We start from the raw sequence: 17,259 nt of genomic DNA on the forward strand, positions 1-17,259 counted from the left end.
GGTGCTATTTTTCATATTATTTGCTTATTATTCTGAGATATCCTGTATTTATTCAACCCGAGAGGGACCGCTACAGTATATGTAAACACATATAAACATGGCCAACAAGAAGGGGGGTCCGAAAGAATCAAAGACTAAAGCTACATCCAAGCTGCGATCAGCAAGCCCTAGTTCGAGATACGGCCTCTCAGAGACAGACCTGGATCAGATGGGCGAAAGTACAGACTCCTTGGGACCACGGTCCGCTACATCGTCGCCGGCTGAGAGCGAAAAGGGGAGCGAAGGTGCGATCGTGAGTGCAGATGTGGATAGCTCGCCGATTGGAGAGGATTACCTGAAACTGGAAAAGGCCGGGAGGTCCTCGGCTTCAGTTACGCAATTACGCGGGACTGGAGCAGCGGGGACACCGGCTTCAGCAGAGTCTGCTGCTTCATCTACGGCACAAGAAGGCACATTTGAGCTATCTGAATTGAAAGTGTTGCTCGCTGAGCTCACGCAAGATATAAAGAAAAGCGAGAAGGCTAATGAGAAAGCAACGGCAAAGGCACTTGAGAGACTGAAACAGGAATTAAAACAGGAAATCCAACAGGCAAATGAAAGGCTGCGTCAAGAAGTACAACTTGAACTTCGACAGGTGCTGGGTAAAATTGAAGAGCGCATTGAGAAAACTCGGTTAAACTGAGCACGCTTGCTGATCGATTGGAGCATCTTAGTGAGACATTCACGAATCGGATCGAAATAGCGAACATCTAGCTGCCAGTGCCGAGGAAAGAGCAGTAAATGTCAGTTGAATGTAAAAACTCGGAGAAAAACTTGGAGACAGACTGGCTGCTTTAGAAGATGGGAATAGAAGGTATAATGTCAGAATTGAAGGCCTGCCGGAGAATCGAGAAAGTTTAAACCCGGTGAAATTCGCAACTGAACTTTTTCTAAAATAATCGGGGCGACTTTAAAGCAGAATCTGAGATAGCAGCGCTTACAGCACGCTGATCAAACACCGTCAGACCCGACCAAGATCTTTTATAGTTCGTTTTGAACGATTATCATTTAAGTTAGAGGTGATGGAACTCCTCAGGAAAAAAAAGGAAGATATTATATATGAAGATATATATATATATTAAGTGCAAAATTCTTTTTTTTTTTTTTTTCTTTTTCCTCTTTTAAAGACTATATTGGTAACAGATATCTCTATCTTTTAACCTTAAAGCGCCACTGCATGGGGCTTGATGTGCTTTGGGCGTGCTCTGTCTCTGGGTATGTCAGAGGACTGGGACTGCATGAAGTGGGTTTTAGCCTCACCTGGGGAGGCAAAAGGGAGGGTGGGGGTTAAGGGGAAGAGAAAGAGAGCAGGCTTGATCTATATCTAATCTATCATCTCAATCTTTATAATTATAACTATCAACGTAATAATAAGCTGCATGGCAACAACTCTTGGGGGAATAGGAAATTAAGACCTAAACTATTTCACTTCCAGTTAAGACTATAATATGACACCAAAAACTCAGAATCAGTGTCTCCATGATGGGACAGTTAACCGTAAGCTGGAATGTTAAAGGCCTGAATCACGAATTAAAGAGAAAGAAAGTACTTTCTCACCTAACAGGTCTAAATGCTAAAATAGTATTTTTACAGGAAACCCACTTACTAAGTAAGGATCAGTTCCGGCTGCAAAAGACTGGACTGGCCAAATGTTCCATTCTAGTTTTACAAAGAAAACTAGAGGGGTGGGAATTCTCATACATAGAACAGTACCATTTGTAGCATCAGATGTAGTATTGGATCCTGAAGGGAGATATGTGATGGTCATGGGAGACTTATCTAACTGTAAAATGATTTTGATAAATGTTTATGCACCTAATGTTGATGATAAGGAATTTATACAAAATTTATTTGCATCCATTCCCAATCTGAACACTCATAAACTTATAATGGCTGGGGACTTTAATTGTGTTCTAAATCCACTTTTAGATAAGACTTCCTCCACAGGGGGACCGGCAACTAACACCGCAAAGATAATTACAAAGTTTATAACTGATCACAACTTATCAGACCCCTGGAGGTTTTTAAACCCAAATTCAAGAACATATTCTTTCTACTCACCAGTACATCATTGCTACTCAAGGATTGATTACTTCTTTATAGATAATAACTTCTTGCCTAAGATTAAATCTTGTAAATACGATGCTATTGTTATTTCAGACCATGCTCCGATGATCTTGGAGCTGAAATTACTAAGCCCCATACACTCACCCCAGATGGCGTCTCAATCCGCTTCTATTAGCTGACGAGAATTGTACTGAATTTATATCCAAACAAATTGAATTCTTTCTAGAGACAAATACATCCCCTGAGATCTCTGCAGGAATACTCTGGGAAACTCTTAAGGCCTTCTTAAGAGGACAGATTATCTCATATCTTTCCCACAGAAATAAATCCGAGCGAAGAAAGTAGCAGAGATAAAAGCGAAATTACTAAAATAGATGAAGAACATGCCAGACTACCAAGCGAGACTCTACATAAGAGGAGGCAGGCTCTACATTCAGAATTAAACCTCTTGACAACTAAAGAAACCGAACAACTAATTTACAAATCCAGACATCATTATTATGAACATGGAGAAAGCTAATAAGCTTTTAGCGCAACAAATTCACAAGCAAGATATGCATAGCGCAATCTCGGTAATTACTAACACGAACGGAGATAAAATCATCGAACACAAAAATATAATGTACACTTTTAGAGACTACTATAAATCCCTATATACTACTGAGTTTAAAGAAGACAATATACAATCTAATGCATTTCTGGATAAATTACAGATACCACAAATTGACGCTATTAGTGTGGAGGAGCTCGATAAACCTCTGTCATTATCAGAATTACTGGATGCTATAAAGTCACTCCAAGGTGGAAAAGCAGCAGGCCCTGGCGGCTACCCTGCAGAGTTTTACAAGAAATTCTCCGCTTAGCTAGCTCCCCTCCTATTAGCAACATTTACAGAAGCCAGAGATAACCAATCTCTTCCACAAACCTTTGCCAAGCACTAATCACTGTCTTTCCAAAACAAAATAAGGACTTATTACAATGTGCATCATACAGACCAATTTCACTTCTGAATAACGACGTTAAAATACTCTCTAAAATCATAGCTAGAAGGATGGAGAAAGTGCTCCCTCAGTAATATCACAAGACCAAACTGGATTTATTAGGGGCCGACACTTATCTTCAAATCTTGACGCCTGTTTAATGTAATATACTCACCAACTAAATCAAACACCCCAGAAATATTATTATCATTGGATGCAGAAAAAGCATTCGACATGATTGAATGGAAATACCTTTTTACTATTTTGGAGAAGTTTGGGTTTGGCCCGAACATTTGTGCATGGATTAAATTACTGTATACTAACCCAGAAGCTTCAGTTTGCATCAATAACATTTGCTCAGACTACTTTAAACTAGAGCGTGGCACAAGACAAGGATGCCCTTTGTCACCACTGCTGTTTGCAATTGCCATTGAACCACTGGCAATACATTGTCGAAATACTGATCAGATAAAGGGGATTAGCAGAGAAGGACTGGAACAGAAAATCTCATTATATGCAGATGACATGGTACTGTATATATCGGACCCAGAAAATTCTGTGCCTGCAGTCTTAGCAGCACTCACAGAATTTCAAAAGCTCTCTGGTCTCAGAATTAATCTGAATAAAAGTGTACTCTTTCCGGTGAATTCAAGCATATAATATTAGATTAGACACCCTTCCTTTTATCATTGCAGAACAGTTTAAATACCTGGGGTAAACATCACAAGTAAACATAAAGCTCTTTATCAACAAAATTTAGCGTCTGCATGGAAAAAATTAAACAAGACTTGCATAGATGGTCAACCCTTCATCTCACACTAGCTGGAAGAATTAACACTGTTAAGATGAATATTCTTCCTAAGCTCCTTTTTTTATTTCAAAACATACCAATATACATTAATAAATCGTTCTTTAAGCAATTAGATTCAACAATAACCTCATTTATTTGGAATTCTAAACATCCACGCATCAAAGAGCGACCCTACAAAGACAAAAGGCAGAAGGCGGCATGGCTCTACCTAACTTCCAGTTTTATTACTGGGCGCAAATATACAGTCGATAAGAACCTGGACACAAATAGAAGAACATACACAGGCATGGACCGCAATAGAAGTAAAATCCTGCAGTACTTCTTTGTATTCCTTGCTTTGTGCTCCAATAAACACACGTTATCGGCAATACACTAATAACCCAATTGTGCTCCACTCACTTAGAATCTGGAACCAATGTAGAAAGCATTTTAAGACGGAGAAGCTTCTTTCTGTGGCACCTGCAAAAGAACCACCTCTTTCAACCCTCACAAACATATGCAGTTTTAATATCTGGAAAAATTTGGAATTAACTTGCTTAGAGATCTTTATATAGACAACGTCTTTGCATCCTATGAACAATTACATTCCAAATTTAACATTCCAGCTACAAATTTCTTTCACTATCTTCAAATCAGGAACTTTGTTAAACAGAACCTTCCAGATTTTCCTCATCTTGCACCCTCATCCACGCTGGAAAAATTATTGCTCAATTTCAAGGAGTTAGACTCCATCTCTACAATATATAAAATCCTTTTACAATCCCTTCCTTTCAAAGATCCAAGAGGACACTGGGAAAATGACCTCTCAATTAATATATCAGAAAAGGAGTGGAAAGTAGCAATGCAGAGAATTCACTCAAGCTCCATATGCAAAGCATACAATTATACAACTCAAAATTATATATCGAGCACATCTGTCTCGACTAAAACTCTCAAAATGTTTCCAGGGCATGATCCAACCTGCGAGCGTTGCAACCAAGCCCCAGCCTCACTAGGTCACATGTTCTGGGCCTGCACCAAATTAACATTATTCTGGACAAAAATTTTTAATTACCTCTCAGACAGTCTTGGACTCACAATCCCTCCTAACCCATTAACAGCTGTGTTTGGGGTTCTTCCAGAGGGTCTTAAAGTGGAGAAAGACAAACAAATTGTGATTGCATTCACTACACTGTTGTACGCAGACTTATTCTGATAAACTGGAAGAACCCAAACTCTCCTCTTTAAGTCAGTGGGAAACTGATGTGTTATATTATTTAAAATTGGAAAAATCAAATACTCAGTTAGAGGATCTGTGCAGACTTTTTCAAAACATGGCAGGATCTAATCAGTAATATTTTGAAATGATTTATAAAGCACAGAGAATTTGTTGATTTAGGTATTTTTACAAGCCTTAAATTTGACACCGTTTGGCTTGCTCTCTCTCTCAAGGGTGGGGATTGATCTGTTCTTAGCATAATTCTTTTTTTTGTAAAAACTTGATTGCTATGTATTGATTGTAATAAAATTAATAAATAAAAAAATAAAATAAATAAATAAATAAATAAGTATAAAGTATAACGGCGATATCCCTCTTTTCGGCCATAGGCGGCGACAAAGTCACAGAAAAGACAGAATATACTTAGCTTGTTTAATGCGGCTTACGTTGCTTTAAAATGACAGGGAAGACCAGTCACATTTCTATTCTAACCACGGGGATTTGGTCGTGTAGAAATGGCTTTTTTCTGTCACAACGGAGGTGGCGTTGGAGTCTATGTCTTACACTCCCGCAGGTCTTCAAAGCTTGGCAAGGTTTCAGCGTTCTTTTATATTGTGTCCACATGACCACATCTCCCAGTACAATGCCAAACAAGGTAGACACACTTAGGCTAAGCAGCAGATAGTCAGATCATATAACACTTAGGCCTTTTAGGGCTGACAACAGCTGTTCTTGTCTATCTTTATGCTTTGCCTATCCCAGCACTTCTGAAAGTTGACACCCTGTGCTAAAGCTGGCTCAGCTCTTCATGGCATGTTATACAGAAAAAGAATGAAAAATACATTGAAAGAGATCTAAAACAGATACAGTGACACAATTCTTAATATTATAACAACCTTAGTATAACACTGGCGCACAGTTTTCTCAGCTCAAGTCTGTTTACCTGCGTGTCAGTTGCTTAGAGTTGTTTAGAGTGAGAAGTCAAGCAAAATGACACCTTTTATAAATACTATATTGCTATTTGGAACACTTGCATTTCACGTGTGTTCCGTGTCTACAGTGATCTATGAACAGTAAACTCATCGTTAAAACAGAAACGTTTTTCATGTTTTAGTAATAATTGACAAAATGTAGACATGAAGTGTATAATGTGTAAAGCCTGAAGTCCAAATATCAAAGAAACACTTTCACAAAAGGTACAAATATAACAGAACAAATACGCTTTTATTCAAAAATATAACTACAGAAAAAAAAGCCGCGTTAGCGTGTGACATTGACACGCATTTACTATGATTGCCTCGGTGGCACAACGGTATCAATTGCTGACTGGGAATCAAAAGGTCACAAGTTTGATCCCACACGACTCCTTTTTGAGAAGTGAACTACTCTTATTCTTACTATTTTAGAATAAAAACATACATTTGATTTCAGTCTGTAACAGCCGGTGTAATTTATGATACTTGTAAAGCTTAGCTCTGTTTTTTTATTTTTTTATTTTTAATTCAGTTTCATTCTCTGCTGTTTTCACATAAAGACACGCTATAGCTCTGCAGTGTACTTGTGACTGCATTCTCATATCAATGCTTGCGAACTGAAGTGTCTGCTTGTACTTTTCGTGGCATGGTCCTCAATGGTAAACATGAATGACATGTGTTGTGGGTGCCTTGTGTTCTCTCTGTTGTTCAGCATTGCGATGATAGTATAAGTGTCAACGTAAGCTTGAAAGAATTGTCAGCAATATTCGCACAAATATGAACTGCAATATAAGCATTTGAAGTAAATGGCGTGTCACATCCCGTCAAAAGAACTGCCTTTAAGAGAGTGGATAATGAAGAACCGCAGGAGATGCAGATTTAAGTACTCCAAACACCCGCATTTATAAATCTGCCTAACAACACAAGTAAAGCACGGATAATACCACACGGCATCCACCCTCTGACTGCAAATCCAAACGAATAACTGAAGAAATTTAACATTGGAACTACAAACAGGCCATGTCAAAATAGCCGCAGCCTTTTAACACATTGTATTTACATACACCACAATGCTTATCTAAACTCTACTTGCTGTTGTTATGTCATGAAGTGATGCAATAGTTAATATGACAGAAGGATACTGGAGCAGACAAAGGCACTCCTCAAATGTGTGGAGCCCAGTAGTTGTGGTGGTCTACATGTGTGCGTCTGTCTCTACTGTCTCAGCACTCATTGCAACATGCAAATTTATTATTAAGCTTAAGTTGGCTTGTGCTGCTGAACACATGAATGGATTACAGCAGTTGTAGCTTTTTATTTTCTCTCAGCATCAAGTCTTCTGTTTACCTTCTTTTGCTCTCTCCCTGAAACCCCACTGACAGTTTAAATTGTGCAGATTGGAGGAATTGGGAGTTGCGGATGTTTTAAGGAGAAGCCCAGCGTGGGGAGCTTTTGCAGTGGAGGATTTTGCCGTAATTCACTACGCACTTTTTAATAGGTTTTGTCCCTGCCTTGTGTTCTCGTTTGAGATATAAACAATATGAACTCTTCATATTAACAAGTAATTTTACCATCATTTCAATATGTCACACTGCACAGACATAATTCTCGTTTGAGAATCACGTCTAGCTCCCATGAGACTAAATATTCTCAGTCCTGCTTTACCCAATTTATTTAGAGTTACTTTTTTGGCTGACACCTTTATCCAAGGTGACTTACAACATGCGAGATACAGTTTGTGACATATAGGGGGTGCCACTGAGGGCCAAACCCTGGATACTACCAATGCAAAGACTGTCACGGGTTCAAAACAAAATATTTTATTTTGCCAATATCTTACCAAGGTTTCCACTGAAATGCTCCTTCCTTCCTTCCTTCCTTCCTTCCTTCCTTCCTCTTTTCTCCATCCATCTCCCTCCAGTGAGTATTGCTTTCCTTTCTTTTGACTCTGACTCCAATGGAGGAGGCTGGATGGCTTCCTTTTATGTCAGACCCGGGAGCCTGATGGTAGCACTCAGACGGAGGACCCAAAAAGTAGGGGTTGTGAATCCCTGCAACACCCACTGGTGGCACCACTGGAGTCCAGCAGGGCTGACTTTTGGCACTACACTGCCCATCATGCCCTGCAGGGCTCCACATGGTTACCATGGCCTTGGGATGCTGCCATCTAGCGGATGGGAGGTAAAAATATACAAAATTAGTAGTGTTCCCACACTGCTCCTTACTCTTGTCCTGCCATCCGGGTAGGGGTCCCATAGTCATTCCGGGATGCCGGTATTCTGTGATGCCAATTAATCTTGCCTGGTACTTACAATTTGGTTCAATTTCTTTTGTTTTTCCAATTGGATCACATGCAGGTCAGGTCCCACAATGTCAGTAGTGGGATTTGAGCCCATGCCCTCAAGGGTTGAAATCAAAAACCTTAACCAGAATGCCACTCTGCCTGCAATTCAGGGTCATAGGAGGTCAGAGATTTTTGTGGCAACGTAAAGTGCAGTAAGGAAACCAGCACTGGGCATGGAGCCAGTCCTTCGAAAATCCCATTAACACCCACACAGACTTACTGTACATTTGCATGTGAATAAATTGAATCACCAGTGAAAACACAAATCTTTGGGACATGAAAGAAAAGCCATCCACCTGACATACAGAGAATGTGCAAACTGGATACATGTAGCAAGTGGGCTTGAGATTCAAAGTAAGGGGGTCAACCCATGAGGCTGTAGCACTATTTTGCTTCTCAGCAAGTAACAAAAGGCACCCACCATGGTGTTTGTCATTCCTTCACTTTTGTTGTTTTACTTTGTCTGTGTGGTCTTCATGGTGAAACACTTAAAAATGACTGCCGTGTCCAATACCTTACTGTTTCCTTTCATTCTGTAACTGGATTGATTTCATTTTTTTTATTAATTTTTTCAAATAAAAAAGTCACCTTGAAGATTTTTGAGTTCAATTTGGAGATAACTGGTCAGGTGCCAACCACTTTGTTGCTAAAATGTTAATGATTACATTGCTGTGTTTTCTTTTAGAACAAACCTAGAAGACATGCTGGACCAGATTAAAGTGCAAACAGCTACTGACAAAGCCACGATTCATGAACTCAGACTGTGCTTGCAGCAAGAGAAAGAAGGTAAAAGACATTGTGACCAGTAGGGGGGCGTTGCAGAACTTCTAACACAACTGCACTGACACAAGTCCCGGGTGCAAACATACATAGAGAATACCTTAAAAAGGCTTTAAAATAGGCACAATAATATAATACAATTCTTCTCTCTTTCTCCATACCTACCTGGTTCATTCTTCATACGCGACACCAACTCACTTGGATGAGGTCAAGCAGCTCCTTTTAACCTTGGACCCGGGAGTACTTCCGGTGCTAGGTCATAACCCGATGAAAACATTTCTGGGTCAAACGGAAGCCCCATAAAGCAGGGATGATTACTCCCCACAGCCAAATGGGCCGACCCACCGGACATTGGGTCTCAGCATGCCCTGTGGGTGTCCGTGTGGGAATACTGACTCAAAGATGCTGCTCTCTAGTCTGTCAGGGGAGCCGGTAGACCTGACAGATTTTCATCCCCTGTCCTTCCATCACACTGGCCTGCCGGCTAGGTATTGTTCTTAGGTCCAACCCTGCCAGGACGCCAGCGTGCCCACTTCCCAAAAGTCTGTCTACCACACTATTTGCTCACTTATTCCATGTGTCTGTGGTTCTCTGTGTGTGAAAAGAAAAACCTCCTAATTTACTCTTAACAAGTTTCCAGTGTCACAGTCACTGGACTAATTCCCATAATAATTTTAAACGCTTAACTCGTTTCACCTTTTAATCTTTTTTTTTTTAAACTGCAAAGGCTCAGTTCTTTTAATATTTCTTTATAATTCATCCCCTGTAGCTCTAGAATCAGCCGAGTCACTCTTCCCTGGACTTTTTCTTGTGCTGCTTTGTCCTTTTTTGTAGCCTGGAGACCCAAACTTTACACGGTACTCCAGGTGACGCCTCACCAGTATGTTATAAGGCTTGAGCAGAACCTCCTGTGACTTGTACTGCACACATCAAGGCGCTATATAACCTGACATTCTATTTGCCTTCTTAATAACTTTTGAACACCGCCTGGCAGTTCATATTGTCCACTATGACTCCTAAATCATCCTCATAAGGTGTACTCTCGATTTTCACACCTCCCTTTGTGTATTCAAATGTAACATTTTTACTTCCTATGTGTAATACTTTACATTTGCTGACATTAAATTTCATCGGCCCAAGCCTGTGTGCTGTCCAAGTCCTTCTGTAATGATTTAATAGATTCCAAATGATCTGGCAATCCATCTATCTTGATATTATCTGCAAACTTTACCAGCTTGTTCTTTATTTTTCTATCCAAATTCTTTATATTTTTTAAAAATAGCAGCAGCCCCAGCACTGACCCCTGCTGGTCACCACTGTTAACGTCGGCCAATTCTGATGCGGTTTCTCACACCATCACCCTCTGCTTCCTGTCTCGGAGTCTATTCTGCACCCATCTACACACCACACCCTAAACTCCCACTTCTTTTAGTTTGATGGCCGCCCTCTCATGTGACACCTTATCAAATTCTTTCTGAAAGTCCAGATAAATAATATCATAGGCACTATGCTGGTCATATCCTTTTGTTTTCTCTTTATAGAATTCCAGCATGTTAGCAAAACACAACCTCCCTCTTCGGAACCCAAGCAGACTGTTTAGTAAAACTTAAAAATCTTTTCCTTAGCAATTCCTTCCTTTAATTTGCCAAAGCACATAGTCCTAAAAACACTTTCAAAAATGCTCACTAGAGGGGGATATCACTGCCAAACCGCAGAGTCTTTATTAAAAAAAAAAAAAGATTTATTCTTCACAAAACTGCTTGTAACAATAATGAAGCTCCATAGGAGCCCAAAAGGAAAAAAAGTAGTTGCCTGTAACACCAAAGGCAATCCAAATCAAACAAGTCCCAATACAGATATTCAAATAACTGTTAAAATACAGAGCAGAGGGTCAAAAATCTCAAAATCCAAAAAAATCAAATAAATACAAGAAGACTCGCCAATAACTAGGCATATTCAAAATGAACCACCAGGAGCTGTGGGAGACCTGCTGGTTTTGCATGTTAGCAAAACACAACCTCTCTCTTCTGAACCCAAGCTGACTGTTCAGTAAAACTCCTATTCTAGCCAGGTTTTGCTCAATCTTTTCCTTAGTAATTCCTTCCTTTAATGCTTTCTGAAAGTCAAGATGAAGAATATCATCTGCTCCACTTTGAACAAATCCTCCTCATTAGTTCCTGTTACCTCTGGGAGGTTATCTACTTCCTTACAAAAATGTAACTCATGCGTTATTACAGAATGTTTGTAGAAGTAATTTTCCTGGGTGGGAGGAAGTAGCTGGACTGTTATCAATAAATCGAGTGGGATTATCACAGCAGGATATGGGGAGGCCATCCAGGATCGGCCGCGATCAACCTGCAGTGCTGTTGCGGTGAATCAAACTTGATCATCGGAGCTGAGAGGTGGTCGTTTTGTCAGCACGGTGAATCAGGCACGATTGTTGGGGCATAGACGGTCACAGCCCACAGGTTGGGTAAAGCTGCATCATCAGATGATGTAGGCAGCAATGTTTATGAAAGATAAAGGGTGTGCTCTCTGGACACCAAAAGGCACCTTTAACGTAACTCAAGTGCTGATCGCTCCAGAAAGTCCATGTAATGTACACCAAGGGACAGCACTTTTTGTAACTAAAGGAGCAGACACTCTGAACAACTAGGGGGACTCCCGACTCACCGACCTGAAACTCCTCCCCCCAGACTTGAAGTGTAATAATACTGACTGCTGCATGCTACAGACAACAAGGAGAACAAACCAGGTTCCAGGGCTCCAGACAGTGTTTGGATGCCCCATTTAATGTAATAAACTAAATAAAGTGAGAACATCCATCCATCCATCCAGGCCCGCCGCCAGAAATATTTGGGCCCCAGACAACTGGGTACGTGTGGGCCCCTCTGCCTTCCCCCTGGTCCCCACATGCCAAAAAAAATCAAGCGTGATGGGGCCCTCTTCCGTTAAGGCCCTGGACCAGAGTCCTGTTTGTGACCCCCCCCCACCCCGGTGGCGGGCCTGATCCATCCATCTATTATCCAACCCGCTATATCCTAACTATAGGGTCATGGGGGTCTGCTGGAGCCAATCTCAGCCAACACAGGGCACAAGGCAGGAAAGAAACCCCGGGCAGGGCGCAGAGAGTGAGAACAACAAGGTTTTAAATCAGAATTCAGGCAGTCCTTGCATGTGAGGAATACACAACTAAGTTCTAAATATGACAGCTCTAATAGACCTGCCATTACTGTGTCCCAAACGTTATGGTGCCTTGAAATGAGGGGAACTTGTAGAGAAAATGGTGTGACCAATGACATGTATTCAAATCCCCTGAAATGAAAGTCTGCAATCTGCACTTTAATCACTTTAAGCACTTTGAGCTACATTATCTGTATGAAAATGTGCTATATAAGTAAATGTCGTTGTTGTTGTTGTAATCATAATGTGTGAGTGGTTTGATTTGCAGTTTTAAACTGTGGAGCAGAGGGGCAAATTAAGAAAAAAATGTGTCTTTCTCCCAGACGTTATGGAGGGCACTATAAGCATGCAAACAAATGTCAAAATCAAGCTCTTACTTCTGTAGCAAACATAAGCAAAACCGCCTAACGTCTTCTATCATTAGATTGTTTGAAAAGAGGAAAGTGAACACGCTTAAATGGCACTGTCTTGATGAGTACAAGCCCCCTGGAGAAATGGAGCACACGTAGGATGAACACACAAACACCACTCGAGACACTGCAGCCCTTAACTTAGATTCACTCTCAAGAGTACGGGGCAGTCATACAACGCTTGTGTCAGAACGCTCGCCGCTCATGTAACTCATATAATTGGGAAGAAATCAGAGGTCTGCCTGGTGTGTCTTATGAGAAAAATAATCCATTTATCTCTTTTTTTTTCTGAAATGTAACAAGAGAACTGTCTATTTATTTGCAAATTAAAATAAAAACGCATGCACCCTCAGTCAAAGCAGATGGGCAGTAATCATCCCCTTACTTCTGTTTTCTAAATGTCCATTTATTTGATAAGTGCATGATGTGGAATTGAACGTGACATTACGTCTAGACAAAAGAGCAAGCTAATGTGCTATAACAAACTTGTTAGCCATTGTTTGTGTAGCACTACCCTGCCGAGAATTTCCCAGTTCCGTGCCCCCTTCTGTACTCTGCTTGAAAAAGGTTAGCTGACCTGGGATGTTAGGATATAAATCTTTTACATCTTAAGCTTATTCAACAAATTGGCAGCTGGTTGCCACATAAAACTTTAATGAAATTTGGATCCATTGGATGTTTTTTTTTTTTTTAAACAAGTAACAAATTTACTGCTTTTAAATGTGAAACGCAATGTGGTTTCTTCCATCGTCTATAGCAGAGTGGAGAGTGTAATTGAAATTAAGCGCTTTAGTAGTCTGAATTTGATTGGTCGCTGCCTTTATTCACTTTTTCCTTTGTCTCTTGTTTTCATTTCTAAGTTTCCACAAACAACACAACACGTCTGATTTCATTTGCAGGGTATGCTGATTTTTTTTTTTTCCCCACCTGTGGGAAGGTGCACTGCAGTACCTGAACTCTGACTACGTTGTCTTATCACTATTTCATGAGCTAACAAAAAAAAATATTATTTATATACAATGCTTAAAGATAAGGAAAAATATAACTGGTAGTGAGGTCTCATTATTTTTGTTTTTTTGTAGTTGTGAACCATACATATACAGAGTCGGTCAACATGCTGCCGATTAAATGTAACAATTTACACCTGAACTTGATTTAAAATTGAATGTAAGGTCGTGTCTGTGCGATAAGATCCATGCTTAGTAGTCTCCCACAGACCCCCTGACAATAATATAATACCAAAAACAGAACATCACACAGTAAATGCACATCAGACGACATTCAGAAAACCTGAGGATGACAGTAGGCCAAGGACCTCTGGGTAAAAACGGGACAAGTGACTGTGCAGCACAGCCAAAGTGTTTAATAATTGTGTCTCTCAGTGTGAGTTTCACACTGTACAGTGGGGGAAATAAGCATTCAGCATGTTGACATTTAAACATACCGTATAACAAATGCAGCTCTACACTGTGATGCCCTGGGTGCCCACAGCCTTGGCATCATCTGTCTTCCAGGACTTTGATAGTCATGAACCAAGATGGGTAAGGATTATAAGGACCCAAAGAACAGCCCATGGTGTAAAAGTACAAAGTGTGCTTTATTCAAAACCATCAAAAGTCAAACATGATCATAAACAAACTGCAGTCTTCAACAAATAATCCTCTATAAAAACAGTGCATTTGTGGAAGTAAGTAAGTAGGTAAGAAAGAAGCAAAGAAAGAAATGAACGAACAAACAAACTTTATTTGTCCATCCATTATCCAAACCACTATATCCTAACTACAGGGTCACAGGGGTCTGATGGAGCCAATCCCAGCCAACACAGGGCTCAAGGCAGGAAACAAACCCCGGGCAGGGTGCCAGCCCACCGCAGGGTACACACACACACACACACCAGGCACACACCAAGTACAATTTAGGATTGCCAATGCACCTAACCTGCATGTCTTTGGACTGTGGGAGGAAACCCACGCAGACACAGGGAGAACATGCAAACTCCACGCAGGGAGGACCCAGGAAGCAAACCCGGGTTACTTTATTTGTCCCTAGGTGGAAATTTAGCTCATTACAGAAGTTTTTTAAATGAATAAATACATAAATAGGTAGATAAATAAATGAACAAATACATAAATATGCACACATGTTATGGTCTGAACACACACCAAAATGGCTATAAAGCAAGAAAATTCAAATGAAAGAACACTTCTGACTTCACAGGCCCACTGAGGTGACATACAGGATTATCACACTACAAAATGATGAAAAGAAAGAAAATTTCTGATTGACAGTCCCAGTCCCAGTGAGACAGATTGCTGTTAGTATATAGGAACGTAGTGTTTTTTGACCCACTTCTGCTGAATGATTTGTTAGCTGAAAGTCCTTAGTGTTGTTGTTTCAGAGAGAGGATGTGCAGCGTTCTTCATAATGGCACTCAGTTTTGTATTCATTCTCTCCTCCACTACAACCTCACGGGGGTCCAGAGTGTGTCCTGTAACTGAGCTTGCCCTTTGAATTAGCTTGTTGATTCGGTGGGCTTCTCCTGAAGTGATGTTTCCAGTCTAAAATACCACAGTGTGGAAAATCACACTGGCCATCACAAAGATGTGCAAGGGGTCACTGCTCACATTAAAGAAGTGCGGTCTCCTAAGGGAGAAGAATCTGCTCTGCCCTTTCTTGTATAGTTCATCTGTGAGACCAGTCCAGCCTGTTATTAATGTGGGACCCCCAAGGACTTGTAGGAGTGGACCACCTGTACATCCATTCTTTCAGTAATGACCAGACACAGAAGCTCTCTGGTGTGGTGAAAGTCAATATTGAGTGACTTGGTTTTGCTGATGTTAAGTTGCAGACAATTCTCAAAGTTCTCCCGCTGACTCCTCTCCCCTGTCTCATCCCCCTTACCAATGCACCCCATAAGTGCAGAATCATCTGAGAAGGTTGCATGACCTGCTGTTATATTTATAGTTGGAGGTGTTCAGAGTGAAGAGAAAAGCAGACATGCCTGTTCCTTGTGGTGTGGTGTTCCAGTGTTGCTTACACGGTCCTTGAGTCTCACAAATGGCGGTCTGCTCGATTGATAGTCCATTATCCAGGACTCCACAGGCTCCTCCGCCTACATATCTCTCAATTTACCCCTTAGTAGGGGTGGCTGGGTGGTACTACAGACACTAGAGAAATCCAAAAAATCTTCTTGTATAGTCTAGGACTAGTCTGTTAGAGGTCTTCATGATGTGAGATGTACATGCCACTGGTCTGTAGACATTAGGTGAAGTCAGAACCAGCTTAACTTTAATGCCCCCATGCGTCTCATTCACTCTCTCTCTCTCTCTCTCTCCTTCTCCACCCTGTCTTCTTTTCCCACCCTCCGGGTCTTGCAGCAGGTTAAGATGCTAGCAACTCCAGTCCACCATCTTTCTCTCTTCGCAGCTATATCAGCCAATCACCATTGAAACACTGGGAACCCGACTCTATTGTCGTGCCACCTTCCCTCAATGTCTGTAGAATGACCCTTGGATTCTTTGCCGCTCCTGCTCCTCATAATGCTGTAGTGACCCACCCCTGAATTGCCATTACTTTCACTACCCGCGGGGCATTCCAAACACCTCATCTCCTTTCCTCTGCAACGGCTCAATACCCAATTGTGCCATTTTGTCCTCGATTTCTCTCCCCCTCCTACTTGGACCCTTTATAACATTGTGAGTGTACGTGTCTCCCATAACAACCCACCGTGCGTCAGTGAGGAATGACTGTGCTGGTCGCGCTCACACTTCAATGGGCAGTTAACCGATTTTCCCATTCAGTGCTCTGCCACCTTCCGTTACCACTCACCCACAAAGCCTTAGCAACACTGTTAAAAAAAAAAAAATCATGGAGATACAATTCTGCACATGCACATGAAATTTAGACCACACATTGAAATAAACTTGATAAAAGGACACAACCAAAAAATATTGTAACATTGCAATCCATGAAAAAGTTTTTTGGAATGACACCGAAATAAAGTTCTGAACACGCCATCTGAAATGTATTTTATACTTTGTGAAGAAGCCTTCATTTGTAGTGACAGCTTGAAAATGCTTCCTGTGTGAAGAATCAAGTTGTCATAGAGCTCAGGTGGGATTTTGGCCCACCCTTCAACTCAGACCGTCTTCAAATCTTGAAGATTCCAGGGGGCCCACTGGTGAATCTTGATCTTCAGTTCCTTCCACAAATGTTCTTATTGTTAAGTCTTGTGATTGACAAGGCCTTTCCAGCACATTTTTTCTCTTACCCTGCAACCGAGAGTCTCCTTTGCAGGATGTTTAGGATTTTTGTCCTGCAGGAAGGCCCACCTGCATGTCCTCTTCATCATCCTTGTGGATGGCAACAGACTCTTCTCATGCATTTCACGGTATGTGACTCTGTTCATCTTCTCTTCGATAATTTGAAATCCACTGGTACCGAGAAACAGACCCATACCATGATCCAACCTTC

At 41.0% G+C, this 17,259-nt stretch overlaps 1 protein-coding gene across 1 annotated transcript in view; it reads left to right on the top strand.

Moving 5' to 3' along the window:
- Positions 1–17,259, top strand: part of cntln (centlein, centrosomal protein) — a 503,405-nt gene that overhangs the window by 304,847 nt on the left and 181,299 nt on the right. Inside the window, exon 14 of the mRNA XM_039758210.1 lies at positions 9,099–9,199. Coding sequence (XP_039614144.1) covers positions 9,099–9,199 — 101 coding nt within the window. The remainder of the gene's footprint in view (positions 1–9,098; positions 9,200–17,259) is intronic.

The sequence above is a fragment of the Polypterus senegalus genome, chromosome 7 (genome assembly GCF_016835505.1).
Source record: "Polypterus senegalus isolate Bchr_013 chromosome 7, ASM1683550v1, whole genome shotgun sequence".
In the NCBI taxonomy this organism is placed as follows: Eukaryota; Metazoa; Chordata; class Cladistia; order Polypteriformes; family Polypteridae; genus Polypterus; species Polypterus senegalus.